At 38.2% G+C, this 16,583-nt stretch overlaps 1 protein-coding gene across 2 annotated transcripts in view; it reads right to left on the reverse strand.

The window, feature by feature from the left end:
* Positions 1–16,583, reverse strand: part of LOC128690622 (transcription factor Sox-17-alpha-B) — a 192,166-nt gene that overhangs the window by 136,200 nt on the left and 39,383 nt on the right. For both annotated transcript variants that reach the window (XM_053779350.2, XM_053779349.2), the window contains exon 2: positions 1,659–2,159. In XM_053779350.2, the coding sequence (XP_053635325.1) occupies positions 1,659–2,159 (501 nt within the window). The remainder of the gene's footprint in view (positions 1–1,658; positions 2,160–16,583) is intronic.

Genomic DNA, 16,583 nt, shown 5'->3' on the forward strand with positions numbered 1-16,583 from the left:
TATATATATATATATATATATATATATATATATATATATATATATATATATATATATATATATATATATATATATATAGACAAATTAGGGCCTAAGAGTTTGAAGCCTACCATAAGAGTCGTTCTCTAGTCAGTACACAAAAAACATATGTCTAATAAAATTGGCAAAGATCTCAAAGTGAAAGGCAAGCTTTGTTATAATTATTAAAGCCAACCAAGTTTGAAGCCTACCAGAAGAAGCATTCTGCAGCAACTGATCTGAATCCAACCATTCCACATTTTTTTAACAATTTCAGTAAAATTTCAAAAACTTTAGCTACAGAGTATAAACTTGGAATACATCAGTGTTAATGGTTTGAAGACGATAAGACGATACATTCTTTAGTTACAAAATGGAAATCACTGTCACTATCGATTTGATAAAACTGGCAAAGTGTTAATGAAGCAACCCAGTAACAATGCCAGGGATGAAGATTTGAAGCCGATCTGCAGCAGCATTCTCCAGTTATCACACAGATTCCAGTCATTCCAATTACCATTTTTAACCAAATTAATATATTGGAAAATCCCCCCCCCCCACACACACACACATGATGGTCACTGTCCTGGCAGTAAGATGCAGCAGCTGTGTAAAAATTAAAGTCTCTCAGAAAGTCAGACTCAAATTTATTTAACGTGATTTAAGAGAAATAAAAATTTCTCATTATATGACACTTAAAATAACCAGGGAGCAGGTGGAGTTTGAACCCAAGGCGAGCGAGTCGTAAAACTCCAGTCCGGTGCGTTAACCACTAGGCCAGATGGCTACAATAAGAGTCACCCAACTAGGTAAATTTATACACCATGGGGAGGTTAGCATGAGCCACCACTGTGACAATAAATGTAACTGGATGATGTGCGTCTAATCCAATTTCCACTCTCCGCTGTTCTCCAGTTAGGATTTATTATAATCCTAAGCGCTAAACCCATAAGGGTCATACAGAGCCGTCCTCGAGTCAGGAGGCAGCACCCCCTCAAGGAAGGCTCCTTGATGTTGGTGAGGGGCTCTTGATTTAGGGAATTGGATCTGTGCTCCAGTTCCCCGAATTAAGCCTGAATGCCTTCCCCCCCCCCCAGGCGCTGTATAATCCTCCGGGTTTAGCGCTTCCCCCTTGATTATAATAATAATAATCTCCGGGACATTTGAAGCTGAACTGCGGAGGTTGTCGGAGGTTATCGTACTCATTCCAGGATGTTGGGAATGGTTGTTACAACTCTGGTCGTGTGGGCAGGCTGCGCGCGTGCCAGTCGTTCCAAGAATTTTGGATTAGTTACTATACACCAACATCGGAAGTTTAAAGCCGATCGGATGAGCCTTTCTCGTGTTATGAGCGAATTAAAAACGAAACTTTAAGAAAAAAAAGTTCAGGCAACCATTTAAAAATCCCCTTCATGGATGCCAAATAATAATAATAATAACAACAACAACAACAACGCATCTCTAACATACACAACATATTCACCCAACATCTTGGAGACGTCAGCATAATGTAAGTCAGGATTCTCATCCCAACACTTCTCCACCACACCAACAAAATCACCCAACAATCCTCCACCACACCAACATACTCACCCAACACACCAGCATATATAACATACTCAAATACACAACATACTCACCCAACATTTTGGAGAGGTCAGCATTGTGTAAGTCAGGGTTCTCATCGGCCAGTTTCTTACGTTCCACTTTAGCCCAGACCATGAAGGCGTTCATGGGTCTTCTGATACGTTGTTCCCTACGAGCCTTGTCCCCTCCGGCCCCTCTGGGAGGGCCCCCACCCTCCCAGCGGCCGCCCCCACCTGGGTAGGGCTGATGGTGGGGTAGGAGGGGAGGGGCATGCACCCCACCATACATGAGGGCCCCTCCATGGTGCCCAGAACGTAGTGGGGCCCCACCTCCGTGGTAGTGCTGAAAGAGAGGCCCAGCTAGGGCCCCTCCGGGGTAGGAGCCCCCCATGAAGCCGCCCCCGTGGCGGGCGTAATGGGGCACGCTGCCCTCCGGCAGGTGGGCGGACATGGAGGTGGGCGTGAGGTTGTCGTTGTAGTCGAGGTGGGCGTGGGTGGGAGAGGAGGCAGCGACCCCGACAGAGGGCAGGGTGAAGCTGCTCAACGTACACTCTCCTGTAGAAGAGACAAATGTAACTTACATCTCACGAAGAAATACAACAACACTACAACAGGAGAAAAACACAAATACATTCAAAGACAAATATATTTGGTCGAGCGACCATAATCACTTGAGATACATGGGAAGTGTAGGTGACAACGAGAGATACATGGGAAGTGTAGGTGACAACGAGAGATACATGGGAAGTGTAGGTGACAACGAGAGATACATGGGAAGTGTAGGTGACAACGAGAGATACATGGGAAGTGTAGGTGACAACGAGAGATACATGGGAAGTGTAGATGACAACGAGAGATACATGGGAAGTGTAGGTGACAACGAGAGATACATGTTGGGAAGATGTCTTAAATGACATGGATCCAAACCAGTGCCTTGAAAGGATCAACTTCCTGGTAGCCGAAGCATGTTCTAGGCATATTCCCCTAAGAAAGAAGAAGAGCAGGAGTAAACTGGAGAGAAAAAGACGCTCTCTCTACAGAAGACGACGAAGAGTCACTGAGCTCCTCAGGAGTGCTAGAATATCTGATACACGAAAGGAGGCGCTGACCAGGGAAGTGGAAACTATCGAACTTAAGCTAAATGACTCTTACAGGAACCAGGAGAGGCAGGAGGAGCTTAAAGCTATTAGTGAAATTGAAGGAAATTCAAAATATTTCTTTTCATATGCCAAAAACAAGGCAAATACCACATCTAGTATCGGGCCCTTACTCAGACAGGATGGGACTTACACAGATGACAACAAGGAAATGAGTGAAATATTGAAATCCCAGTACGACTCTGTGTTTAGTGAACCACTAATCGGTCTGAGGATCGACGACCCAAATGATTTCTTCATGAATGAGCCTCAAAACTCCATAAATGTATGCCAGATTTCCGACATTACCCTAACTCCGATAGATTTCGAAAAAGCCATTGACAACATGCCTATGCACTCAGCCCCGGGCCCAGACTCGTGGAACTCTGTTTTCATTAAGAACTGCAAGAAACCCCTCTCGCGTGCCCTAAGTACACTATGGAGGAGCAGCTTGGACATGGGTGAAATTCCACAGTCACTTAAAACAACGGATATAGCCCCACTCCATAAAGGTGGCAGCAAAGCATTAGCTAAGAACTATAGACCAATAGCTCTGACGTCCCACATCATAAAAATCTTTGAAAGAGTGCTAAGAAGCAGGATTGCAAATCACCTGGATTCCCAAAATCTGCACAATCCAGGGCAACATGGGTTCAGGGCAGGTCGCTCCTGCCTCTCACAACTACTGGATCACTATGACATGGCCTTGGATGCACTGGAAGAAAATCAGAATGCAGATGTAATATACACAGACTTTGCAAAAGCATTTGACAAATGCGATCATGGCGTAATAGCCCATAAAATACGTGCTAAAGGAATAACTGGGAAAGTGGGGAGATGGATCTTCAACTTCCTAACAAATCGAACACAAAGAGTAGTGGTCAACAGAGTTAAATCGGAGGCTGCCATAGTGAAGAGCTCTGTTCCACAAGGCACAGTACTCGCCCCCATCTTATTCCTTATCCTCATATCAGACATAAACAGAGATATACACCACAGCACCGTATCATCCTTTGCGGATGATACTAGGATCTGCATGAGGCTGTCATCTGCTGAGGACGCGGTTAACCTCCAAGAAGATATAAACAAAGTTTTCCAGTGGGCAACGGTAAACAATATGATGTTCAATGAGGACAAATTCCAACTACTCCGTTATGGAAAACTGGAGGAGATAATAACTAGAACAGAGTATACTACTGACTCCGGCCATACAATAGAGCGGAAAAATAATGTAAGGGACCTGGGAGTAGTAATGTCTGAGGATCTCACTTTCAAGGATCACAACAGTGCCACGATCGCACGTGCAAAGAAAATGATAGGATGGATAATGAGAACTTTCAAAACGAGAGATGCCAAGCCCATGATGATCCTTTTCAAATCACTTGTTCTCTCTAGGCTGGAATACTGCTGTACATTAACATCTCCATTCAAAGCAGGTGAAATCGCAGATCTGGAGAGTGTACAGAGATCCTTTACTGCACGTATAAGTTCTGTCAAGCACCTAAACTACTGGGAACGCTTGGAAGCACTTGACTTGTACTCGTTGGAACGCAGGAGGGAGAGATATATCATAATCTACACTTGGAAAATCTTGGAAGGAATGGTCCCAAATCTGCACACAGAAATCACTCCCTACGAAAGTAAAAGACTGGGCAGGCGATGCAAAATGCCCCCAATAAAAAGTAGGGGCCCCATTGGTACACTAAGAGAAAACACCATAAGTGTCCGGGGCCCAAAACTGTTCAACAGCCTCCCATCAAGCATTAGGGGAATTGCCAATAAACCCCTGGCTGCCTTCAAGAGAGAGCTGGACAGATACCTAAAGTCAGTGCCGGATCAGCCGGGCTGTGGCTCGTACGTTGGACTGCGTGCGGCCAGCAGTAACAGCCTAGTTGATCAGGCCCTGATCCATCGGGAGGCCTGGTCATGGACCGGGCCGCGGGGGCGTTGATCCCCGGAATAACCTCCAGGTAACCTCCAGGTATGGGAAGTGTAGGTGACAACGAGAGATACATGGGAAGTGTAGGTGACAACGAGAGATACATGGGAAGTGTAGGTGACAACGAGAGATACATGGGAAGTTGTAGGTGACAACGAGGGATACATGGGAAGTGTAGGTAACAACGAGAGATACATGGGAAGTGTAGGTGACAACGAGAGATACATGGAAGTGTAGGTAACAACGAGAGATACATGGGAAGTGTAGGTGACAACGAGAGATACATGGGAAGTGTAGGTAACAACGAGAGATACATGGGAAGTGTAGGTGACAACGAGAGATACATGGGAAGTGTAGGTGACAACGAGAGATACATTATTATTGTCAAAACTGCTTTTTATGAAACAAGATTCAATTATATTCCTGTCGACCATGGACTTGCTTGATACTACTTTCTCAACTTTTTGAAAATCAATTGGATGGTTAAAATCTCTTACATGAATAAATAGAGCATTGGAATCTTGTCCAGTTCTAATGCTATATTTATGTTGTTTTAATCTTAGTTCGATTTTTTTACCAGTTTGACCGTAATAAACTTTATCGCAAATTTTACAAGGAATCTTATAGACACATCCATCAGCATTTTGGGGGGAATTCTTTATCAAAAGTTTTTTTTACTGTATCAAGATTTTTGAATACAACTTTAATATTAAAAGTCTTAAGAAGAGAAGGCATATCAACCAAGTTTTCATGGTAAGGGAGAACCAACATATTTTTAGTTGAATAAGGCTGGTTGCCCCTTTTTGGATTATAAAAAGTGTTTCTAGCAACTTTAAAAGATTTATCAATTACATTTCTTGGGTATTTTAAATCATTACCTATTTGGTTCTCCCTTACCATGAAAACTTGGTTGATATGCCTTCTCTTCTTAAGACTTTTAATATTAAAGTTGTATTCAAAAATCTTGATACATTAAAAAAACTTTTGATAAAGAATTCCCCCCAAAATGCTGATGGATGTGTCTATAAGATTCCTTGTAAAATTTGCGATAAGGTTTATTACGGTCAAACTGGTAAAAATCTCGAACTAAGATTAAAACAACATAAATATAGCATTAGAACTGGACAAGATTCCAATGCTCTATTTATTCATGTAAGAGATTTTAACCATCCAATTGATTTTCAAAAAGTTGAGAAAGTAGTATCAAGCAAGTCCATGGTCGACAGGAATATAATTGAATCTTGTTTCATAAAAAGCAGTTTTGACAATAATATGAATATTTCCTTTGGTTTATATAAATTAGATCCTTTTATAATTAATAGAATTTGGGAAGAATTTAATAATACACTGGACAAATAATTTTTTAATTTTCTTGGGTAGAATAGCTTGGGGGTGAGTTTTGCAAAGGACCTATCCAAGTTGGGTCGCCGCGCGCCACGTGTTTAACCGTTGTGGGATCTGATAGTGAGGTGCTGGCCGGACCCCTTATATAGCTTCCTTGGATGCTTCACTTTCATAGTTCCTTGATAATGTGAGTAGTCACGAAAGCGCTTGGAATTTCTCTATTCTTTCAGAGTGGTTGTTTTGCATATTTTGAAATCACCTGTTCACTGTGATCTTATTGCATATATATATATATATATATATATATATATATATATATATATGTCGTGCCGAATAGGCAGAACTTGCGATCTTGGCTTAAATAGCAACGCTCATCTTGCCATATAGGACAAGTGAAAATTTGTGTATGCAATAATTTCGCCAAAATCATTCTGAACCTAACGAAAAATATATATTTCACTGTGTTTGTTTAGTATTAAATTATTGTAAACAAATCTAAAATATATTTAGTTGGGTTAGGCTAAAATAAATTGTTCTTGTTATAATAAGGTTAGGTAAGTTTTCTAAGATTCTTTTGGTGCAAAATTAAAATTTTTTACATTAACATTAATGAAAAAAATATGTCTTTAAACGTATAAGTGAAAATTTTAGAAATGACTTAATTTTAAATGAGTTCTTGCTAATTGACCAGTTTTACATATTCGGCACGACATATATATATATATATATATATATATATATATATATATATATATATATATGAAGTGTGAGAGTCATCGAGTGACCTGAAGAAATGAGAATTTTGTGATGGCGTGAAGCAGCCGGCGAGGTCACGTGATTCCCGTGTTGTGAGGTGGATGGGACTTTACCTGGACGAGGTTCACGCATGACGGTGTTTTTGATATGTTGTAGCTTACAGTCCTGTGCTCAACAGTGTTGGCGACGGTGAACAATGAAGCTTCAAAGTACTTTCGACGTCTAAGATCGGGTTCAGTGAGGACAAGTGACTAATTCATCAGTGAGAACACAGACGTTCAGTCATGTAGTTGATGCAGGCGCCTCGATGTTCACTTTCGTGGAGAGACTTCTGCCTGTCTTCCCTACATATTTCCTGGAACTGTGTCCGCAGGGGTTGGTGTAGACACCTACCATGGAAGTGTAGGACTAGGCTTCGTAGTGAGGGATTTGATGGAAGATGAAGCTAGAGTAGTTACAGTGATGCTTCTAGCAAGCACCTGACGAGTCTTCATGGCATCCTCCCCGCATGGGACACTAAGAGCTGGGTGTTTTCTTAAAGATAGCTAAGTGAAGAGAGGAAAATGAAGACGTGTGTAGATCTTTGTTACGTAGGTACATTCCTATTCAAGAAAACAAGGACTGGAGATGTGGATAGCTCTTAAGAAGAAACCAGTAAGGGTATCTCTTTCAATTCGAGTGTCAGAGGTGTGAACAAAAGTGCATAAAATGAACTTTCTTGCTGCTGTCAGGAGACCTGCCCAGGAGAACTTCCAGGAGAGGAAATTTGCTCTCGATTTTCTAGTTTCAATGCGAATTTTATAGATGGATCTACAACGGTGATTTTACTGAAGCTGGACCCGATATTAAAACGTCTAGGATAGAACACCAAGATATCGTCAGTGATGGTGCTGAGTTTCTCGGTTTGCTGGTTCTCAATGAAGAGGTTGGCAAGCACAGCACTGAGTGAGAGGGCTGCCCACTGCCATCCCAAACTTTCGTTTGTAGCAATTATCTGATAAAGGTCACAGCGCCGAAATGTTTTCCAATAAATATGCTCCTAGTGTATGCTCACGCGTCTTTGTAATTCACCTCGCGGGTCCCACTCACAGTCCAGCCATTCCTACTCTTAAGAATAGAAGGAGCACTGCGTTAGGTCCAGTGACGTGGATAAATGGTTCAGAGAACCGACAAGTTAATAAATTAGACACATGTGCCACACTTAGGTATCTTTATTTGTGGAAACGTTGCGCCAGACAGTGCTTTCACCAGTCCAGTACAAAGAAGAATGGTTGAAATTCAGAAGGAGTTTGAGGTAATCAGTCCCCCGGCCTGGAGTCGATATAATCAGTCCATCAGTCTTATGAAGTCGATGTAATCAGTTCATTAATCTTCATAAGACTGATACACTACAGGACGAGAGACTGATTACCTCAAACTCCTTCTGATCTTCGCATCTTTGTACCGGACTGATGAAGTCACTGTGTGGCGAAACGTTTCCACAGTAAAGATGCCGAAGTGTTTACACATGCGTCTAAATTATAAGATCTAGTGACCTCACTGTCGTACACCCGTCAATCACAGCTGTTACTTACACCTGTCACACATACACTCTTATCAGTTTGATAAAGCTAACTATGTTATTAACAGTTTAGATTATATATTTTAAATAGTATATACATAATTTATATGAGCTTATCTGTTGTATTAATTTTATGTACGTGACGTATTCGTATTATATTCATATTTATATACAGAGTATTCTGGTTGACTGGTAAATAGGGTTTAAATCCCATATTCGCTGCATATTCGCCACCACTAAGGACTACATTAATATCTGAAAAAGGGGGTAAACTCTTCCCAGTGTATATATACTGAGTTTACTAGGTTCCCCGAATTAGTGATTAAAGTATCCATGACTAGTGGTGAACGGGTGACATGCAGCCTTAACCGCCCTCGTGTAGTCGACAGGATTTGAACCTCATTAACCAACCGATAATAAAAACGTTAATACTAATTGCAACATCCACTGATGGAAGGTACCACTGGGGGGAAGTACCACTGAGGGAGGCAGCACTGGTGAGGGTTATCACTGAGGTACCACTGGTGAGGGTTTATCTGGTAGGGGCTACAACTGAGGGAAGTACCACTGGTGCTGGTACTACTGGGGAAGGTACCGCTGGTTAGAGGTACCACTGAAGAAGGTACCACTGGGTTCGGGAGCATCGGCTGAGGGGGAGGGGGACGAGGGGTGAGGAGAGAGTTATTGATGGGTCAGTAATGAGAGAGAACACGGACAAATGTATTGCCAGGGAGGATAACACACACCCTGTGGGACACCTCTCTCTCTATCTCTCTTTCCTTTTTCTCTCTTTCTCTATCCCTCTCTCTCTCCCTCATTAAAATAATATTATCATTATTAAAATAACTTCAGTGAGTTGATCACGAAGGTGAGTTTGTTTAGTCTTCGTCACGTAAAATTTTATTTAAACCTTATGATCAGTATTTTGGTTATTTAAATTTGAAGAATCACATGATATATGTTACCTAACAATCACAGGTATTATATTACGCATAAATATTAAGTGTGCTGCTTGCAATGACAAAACTAATGTCTTTTTAACGTATATATATATATATATATATATATATATATATATATATATATATATATATATATATATATATATATATATATATATATATATATATATATATATATATATATATATATATAGTGCGTGGGGAGTTTTGAACCAAGTGAGAGAGTACTTGTGGTTGGGGACCTCAATGTTAAAGTGGGTAACAATGTTGTGAAGGGAGTAGTAGGTAAATTTGGGGTGCCAGGGGTAACTGAAAATGGGGAGCCTTTAATTGAGCTAAGTGTAGAAAGAGATTTGGTAATAATACATATTTTATGAAAAAGAGGATAAGTATACAAGGTATATAGCACGTAATGAAAGTAGTTACATTATATATTGGTGGATAAAAGATTGATGGGCAGGCGTCAGGATGCACATGTTTATAGAGGGGCAACCGATATATCGGATCATTACTTAATTGTAGCTACAGTTAGAGTAAGAGGTAGATGGGACAAAAGGAAAATGGCAACAGCAAGTAAGAGAGAGGTGAACGTATATAAACTAAGGGAGGAGGAAGTTAAGGTGAGATATAAACAACTATTGACAGTAAGGTGGGCTGGTGCAAGTATGAGTAGTGGGGGTTGAAGAGAGATGGGATAGTTTTAAAAATGCAGTATTAGAATGTGGGGCAGAAGTTTGTGGTTATAGGAGGGTGGGGGCAGGAGGAAAGAGGAGTGATTGGTGGAATGATGAAGTAAAGGATGTGATAAAAGAGAAAAATGCAGCTTATGGGAGCTTTTTATAAAACAGAAGTGTTATAAGAAGAGCAGAGTATATGGAGAGTAAAAGAAAGGTGAAGAGAGTGGTGAGAGAGTGCAAAAGGAGAGCAGATGATAGAGTGGGAGAGGCACTGTCGAAAAAATTTGATGAAAATAAGAAAAAAAATTGGAGTGAGATAAACAAGTTAAGAAAGCCTAGAGAACAAATGGATTTGTCAGTTAAAAACAGAGTAGGGGAGTTAGTAGATGGGGAGATGGAGGTATTGGGTAGATGGCGAGAATATTTTGAGGAACTTTTAAATGTCGATGAAGAAAGGGAGGCAGTAATTTCATGCACTGGCCAGGGAAGAATAACATCTTTTAGGAGTGAAGTAGAGCAGGATGTGAGTGTGGGGTAGGTGCGTGAGGCTTTACGTAGACTGAGACGGAATAAAGCAGGTGGAACTGACGGGATCATGGCAGAAATGTTAAAAGCAGGGGATGATGTATTGTTGGAGTGGTTGGTATTTTTGCTTAGTAAATGTATGAAAGAGGCGAAAGTATCCAGGGATTGGCAGAGAGCATGTATAGTTCCATTATATAAAGGGAAAGGGGACAAAAGAGATTTTAAAAATTATAGGGGAATGAGTTTACTGAGTATACCAGGAAGTGTGTGCAGTAGGGTTATTATTGAAAGAATTAGAGGAGGTTTAAGAGTGGGTAGGGGATGTGAAGATCAAGTGTTTACATTGAAGCATGTGATAAATGGTTTAGAAAACCGACAAGTTGAAGATTAAGACACTTATGCAACATATGGGAATCTTTATTGAGGAAACGTTTCGTCACACAGTGGGTTCATCAGTCCAATACAAATTAGAAGGGTGTAAGGAGAGGAGGAGTTTGAGGTAATCAGTCCCTCAGCCTGGAGTCGATGTGTTCAGTCTATCAATCTTGTAGAAAGTACAGCATAGGGCCGTAGACGTGGCTTATATACTGTAGTCAGGTGAGGCGAAGCAGGAGGAGGCGGGGTCATAGTGGTACCATCCACTATGACAGCCCTATGCTGCACTTCCTACACGATTGATGGACTGAACACATCGACTCCAGGCTGAGGGACTGATTACCTCAAACTCCTCCTCTCCTTACACCCTTCTAATTTGTATTGGACTGATGAACCCACTGTGTGACGAAACGTTTCCTCAATAAAGATTCCCATATGTTGCATAAATGTTTCAATCTTCAACATTGAAGCATGTATGTGCACAGTATTTAGGTAGAGTTAGGGAAGTTTTCATTCCATTTATGGATTTAAAAAAGGCATATGATAGAGTGGATAGGGGAGCAATGTGGCAGATGTTGCAAGTGTATGGAATAGGTGGTAAGTTACTAAATGCTGTAAAGAGTTTTTATGAGGATAGTGAGGCTCAGGTTAGGGTGTGTAGGAGAGAGGGAGATTACTTCCCGGTAAAAGTAGGTCTTAGACAGGGATGTGTAATGTCACCATGGTTGTTTAACATATTTATAAATGTTCGGGAGAGGGGTGGGATTAAATTATGGGGAATCAAATACAAAATGGGAATTGACAGTTACTTTTTGCTGATGATACTGTGCTTATGGAAGATTCTAAAGAAAAGTTACAAAGGTTAGTGGACGAGTTTGGGAGGGTGTGTAAAGGTAGCAAGTTGAAAGTGAACATAGATAAGAGTAAGGTTATGAAGGTATCAAATGATTTAGATACAAAAGAAATGGATGTTGCATTGGAGAGAAGGAATATGGAAGAAGTGAATGTTTTCAGATATTTGGGAGTTGACTTGTCAGCAGATGGGTTTATGAAGGATGAGGTTAACCATAGAATTGAAGGGAAAAAGGTGAGTGGTGCGTTGAGGTATCTGTGGAGACAAAAAGCGTTATCCATGGAGGCAAAGAAGGGAATGTACGAAAGTGGTACCAACACTCTTATATGGGTGTGAAGCTTGGGTTGCAAATGCTGCAGTAAGGAGGTGGCTGGAGGCAGTGGAGATGCCCTGTCTAAGGACAATGTGTAAACATTATACAGAGAATTCGGAGTGTGAAAATTAGGAGGAGGTGTGGAGTTACTAAATGTATTAGAGGGCTGAAGAGGGGTTGTTGAGGTGGTTTGGTCATTTAGAGAGAATGGAACAAAGTAGAATGATTTGGAGAGCTTATAAATCTGTGGGGAAAGGAAGGCGGGGTAGGGGTCGTCCTCGAAAAGGTTGGAGGGGGGTAAAGGAGATTTTGTGGGGGAGGGGCTTGGACTTCCAGTATGTGTGAGCGTGTTAGATAGGAGTGAATGGAGACGAATGGTTTTCGGGACCTGACGAGCTGTTGGGGTGTGAGCAGGGTAATATTTAGTGAATGGATTCAGGGAAACCGGTTATTTTTATATAGCCAGGCTTGAGTACTGGAAATGGGAAGTACAATGCCTGCACTTTAAAGGAAGGGTTTGGGGTATTGGCAGTTTGGAGGAGTATGTTATATATGCTTCTAAACTGTTGTATCTCTGCGCCTCTGCAAAGATAGTGATTGAGTGTGAGGTGAAAGTGTTGAATGATGAAAGTATTTTCTTTTTTGGGGATTTTCTTTCTTTTTGGATCACCCTGCTTCGGTGGGAGACGGCCGACCTGCTGATATATATATATATATATATATATATATATATATATATATATATATATATATATTTAGATATATGTGTTTGTGTGTGTAATGAACACTGGTCGTTGCTCAGTAATAACCCACACAGAGACAAACACTGAGGAGATTACTGATCTTTCGACCCCCTTCTGGATCCTCTTCAGCAGATGCATAACAAAGAGAGCTTGCCTTTACAGTCATACAAACATATTTACATCGCAGTTTTCAGTTTTTTTCGGTTGTGTTCATTTTGGCTGTCCCGCACCAATGTCCACCAGTAGCTGGCCATCAAACTGGTCGCCAGGTTTCCTTGATTTCTCTTCTCCATGATAGATGTGTCTTGGTGAAATCGTTGACCGTATTTATCATTAACATTATCGAGGTTTGACGGGAAAAAAAAAGTCACGTGAGAATGGAGGAAATGAATTTTGAGGGACATTCAACACCCCATTAGATAACATGGTATCAATGGCTCTTTTACACTATTACTGCAATCATTAGTGTGGTGACTGTCCAAGAAACCTGCACGAGTGTTCTTGACTGCCAGACATGCAAATGAGGATCTTTTAGTAATCCTAATCTGAGGTCCTACGAAAATACATTCCTTCAGTTTGGCGTCACTAACTTAAGGAAGCCTCTCCTTCGGATAGGCAAATTCGGTACCTTCTTTGTCCAAAACATTGACGAAGTTTTTAATGAGGCCCAACTTGACTGTAAGGAGGAAGAAGTAAACCACCTGGATCCATTAATGGTGTAGGTTGAATATTGTTCACGTCTGCCTCATATGATTCTGTAGCCGGCCAGGTACGCTGAATGTACTGCTGCTTCGTATCTCCAGTGTCCCACACACACAGGAAACAGTAACAGTATCAAACTTTTAGGTTACCACAGATTTATCCACCCAAACTTTTCGTACTTGCTCAGTGACAACTTTTTTCATTATTTCAAGAATCTTTGAAGTCTCTAGCGAGAGATGAAGGCAGACTTGGTACGATGTTGACATTGTGAAGTGACGTTGTGAAGTGACGTTGTGAAGTGACGTTGTGAAGTGACATTGTGAAGTGACATTGTGAAGTGACGTTGTGAAGTGACGTTGTGAAGTGACATTGTGAAGTGACATTGTGAAGTGACATTGTGAAGTGACATTGTGAAGTGACGTTGTGAAGTGACATTGTGAAGTGACATTGTGAAGTGACATTGTGAAGTGACATTGTGAAGTGACATTGTGAAGTGACATTGTGAAGTGACATTGTGAAGTGACATTGTAAAGTGACATTGTGAAGTGACGTTGTGAAGTGACATTGTGAAGTGACGTTGTGAAGTGACATTGTGAAGTGACATTGTGAAGTGACATTGTGAAGTGACATTGTGAAGTGACGTTGTGAAGTGACATTGTGAAGTGACGTTGTGAAGTGACGTTGTGAAGTGACATTGTGAAGTGACGTTGTGAAGTGACATTGTGAAGTGACGTTGTGAAGTGACGTTGTGAAGTGACATTTTGAAGTGACATTGTGAAGTGACGTTGTGAAGTGACATTGTGAAGTGACATTGTGAAGTGACGTTGTGAAGTGACATTGTGAAGTGACATTGTGAAGTGACGTTGTGAAGTGACATTGTGAAGTGACATTGTGAAGTGACATTGTGAAGTGACATTGTGAAGTGACATTGTGAAGTGACATTGTGAAGTGACATTGTGAAGTGACATTGTAAAGTAACATTGTAAAGTAACATTGTAAAGTAACATTGTAAAGTAACATTATAAAGTAACATTATAAAGTAACATTGTAAAGTAACATTATAAAGTAACATTGTAAAGTAACATTATAAAGTAACATTGTAAAGTAACATTATAAAGTAACATTATAAAGTAACATTATAAAGTAACATTGTAAAGTAACATTATAAAGTAACATTGTAAAGTAACATTATAAAGTAACATTGTAAAGTAACATTATAAAGTAACATTATAAAGTAACATTGTAAAGTAACATTATAAAGTAACATTATAAAGTAACATTATAAAGTAACATTGTAAAGTAACATTATAAAGTAACATTGTAAAGTAACATTATAAAGTAACATTGTAAAGTAACATTATAAAGTAACATTGTAAAGTAACATTATAAAGTAACATTGTAAAGTAACATTGTAAAGTAACATTATAAAGTAACATTGTAAAGTAACATTATAAAGTAACATTATAAAGTAACATTGTAAAGTAACATTGTAAAGTGACATTGTAAAGTAACATTATAAAGTAACATTATAAAGTAACATTGTAAAGTAACATTGTAAAGTAACATTATAAAGTAACATTGTAAAGTAACATTATAAAGTAACATTGTAAAGTAACATTATAAAGTAACATTGTAAAGTAACATTGTAAAGTAACATTAAAATGTTACTTTATAATGTTACTTTATAAAGTAACATTATAAAGTAACATTGTAAAGTAACATTATAAAGTAACATTATAAAGTAACATTGTAAAGTAACATTATAAAGTAACATTATAAAGTAACATTATAAAGTAACATTATAAAGTAACATTATAAAGTAACATTGTAAAGTAACATTGTAAAGTAACATTGTAAAATAACATTATAAAGTAACATTATAAAGTAACATTGTAAAGTAACATTGTAAAGTAACATTGTAAAGTAACATTATAAAGTAACATTGTAAAGTAACATTATAAAGTAACATTGTAAAGTAACATTGTAAAGTAACATTATAAAGTAACATTGTAAAGTAACATTGTAAAGTAACATTGTAAAATAACATTATAAAGTAACATTATAAAGTAACATTGTAAAGTAACATTGTAAAATAACATTATAAAGTAACATTATAAAGTAACATTGTAAAGTAACATTGTAAAGTAACATTGTAAAGTAACATTGTAAAGTAACATTATAAAGTAACATTATAAAGTAACATTGTAAAGTAACATTATAAAGTAACATTATAAAGTAACATTGTAAAGTAACATTGTAAAATAACATTATAAAGTAACATTATAAAGTAACATTGTAAAGTAACATTGTAAAGTAACATTATAAAGTAACATTGTAAAGTAACATTGTAAAATAACATTATAAAGTAACATTATAAAGTAACATTGTAAAGTAACATTATAAAGTAACATTATAAAGTAACATAAAGTAACATTGTAAAGTAACATTGTAAAGTAACATTGTAAAGTAACATTATAAAGTAACATTATAAAGTAACATTGTAAAGTAACATTGTAAAGTAACATTATAAAGTAACATTATAAAGTAACATTATAAAGTAACATTGTAAAGTAACATTGTAAAATAACATTATAAAGTAACATTATAAAGTAACATTGTAAAATAACATTATAAAGTAACATTATAAAGTAACATTGTAAAGTAACATTATAAAGTAACATTATAAAGTAACATTGTAAAGTAACATTGTAAAGTAACATTATAAAGTAACATTGTAAAGTAACATTATAAAGTAACATTATAAAGTAACATTGTAAAGTAACATTGTAAAGTAACATTATAAAGTAACATTGTAAAGTAACATTATAAAGTAACATTGTAAAGTAACATTGTAAAGTAACATTATAAAGTAACATTGTAAAGTAACATTGTAAAGTAACATTATAAAGTAACATTGTAAAGTAACATTGTAAAGTAACATTGTAAAGTAACATTGTAAAGTAACATTGTAAAGTAACATTGTAAAGTAACATTATAAAGTAACATTATAAAGTAACATTATAAAGTAACATTATAAAGTAACATTGTAAAGTAACATTATAAAGTAACATTGTAAAGTAACATTGTAAAGTA

The sequence above is a fragment of the Cherax quadricarinatus genome, chromosome 29, assembly GCF_038502225.1.
Source record: "Cherax quadricarinatus isolate ZL_2023a chromosome 29, ASM3850222v1, whole genome shotgun sequence".
In the NCBI taxonomy this organism is placed as follows: domain Eukaryota; kingdom Metazoa; phylum Arthropoda; class Malacostraca; order Decapoda; family Parastacidae; genus Cherax; species Cherax quadricarinatus.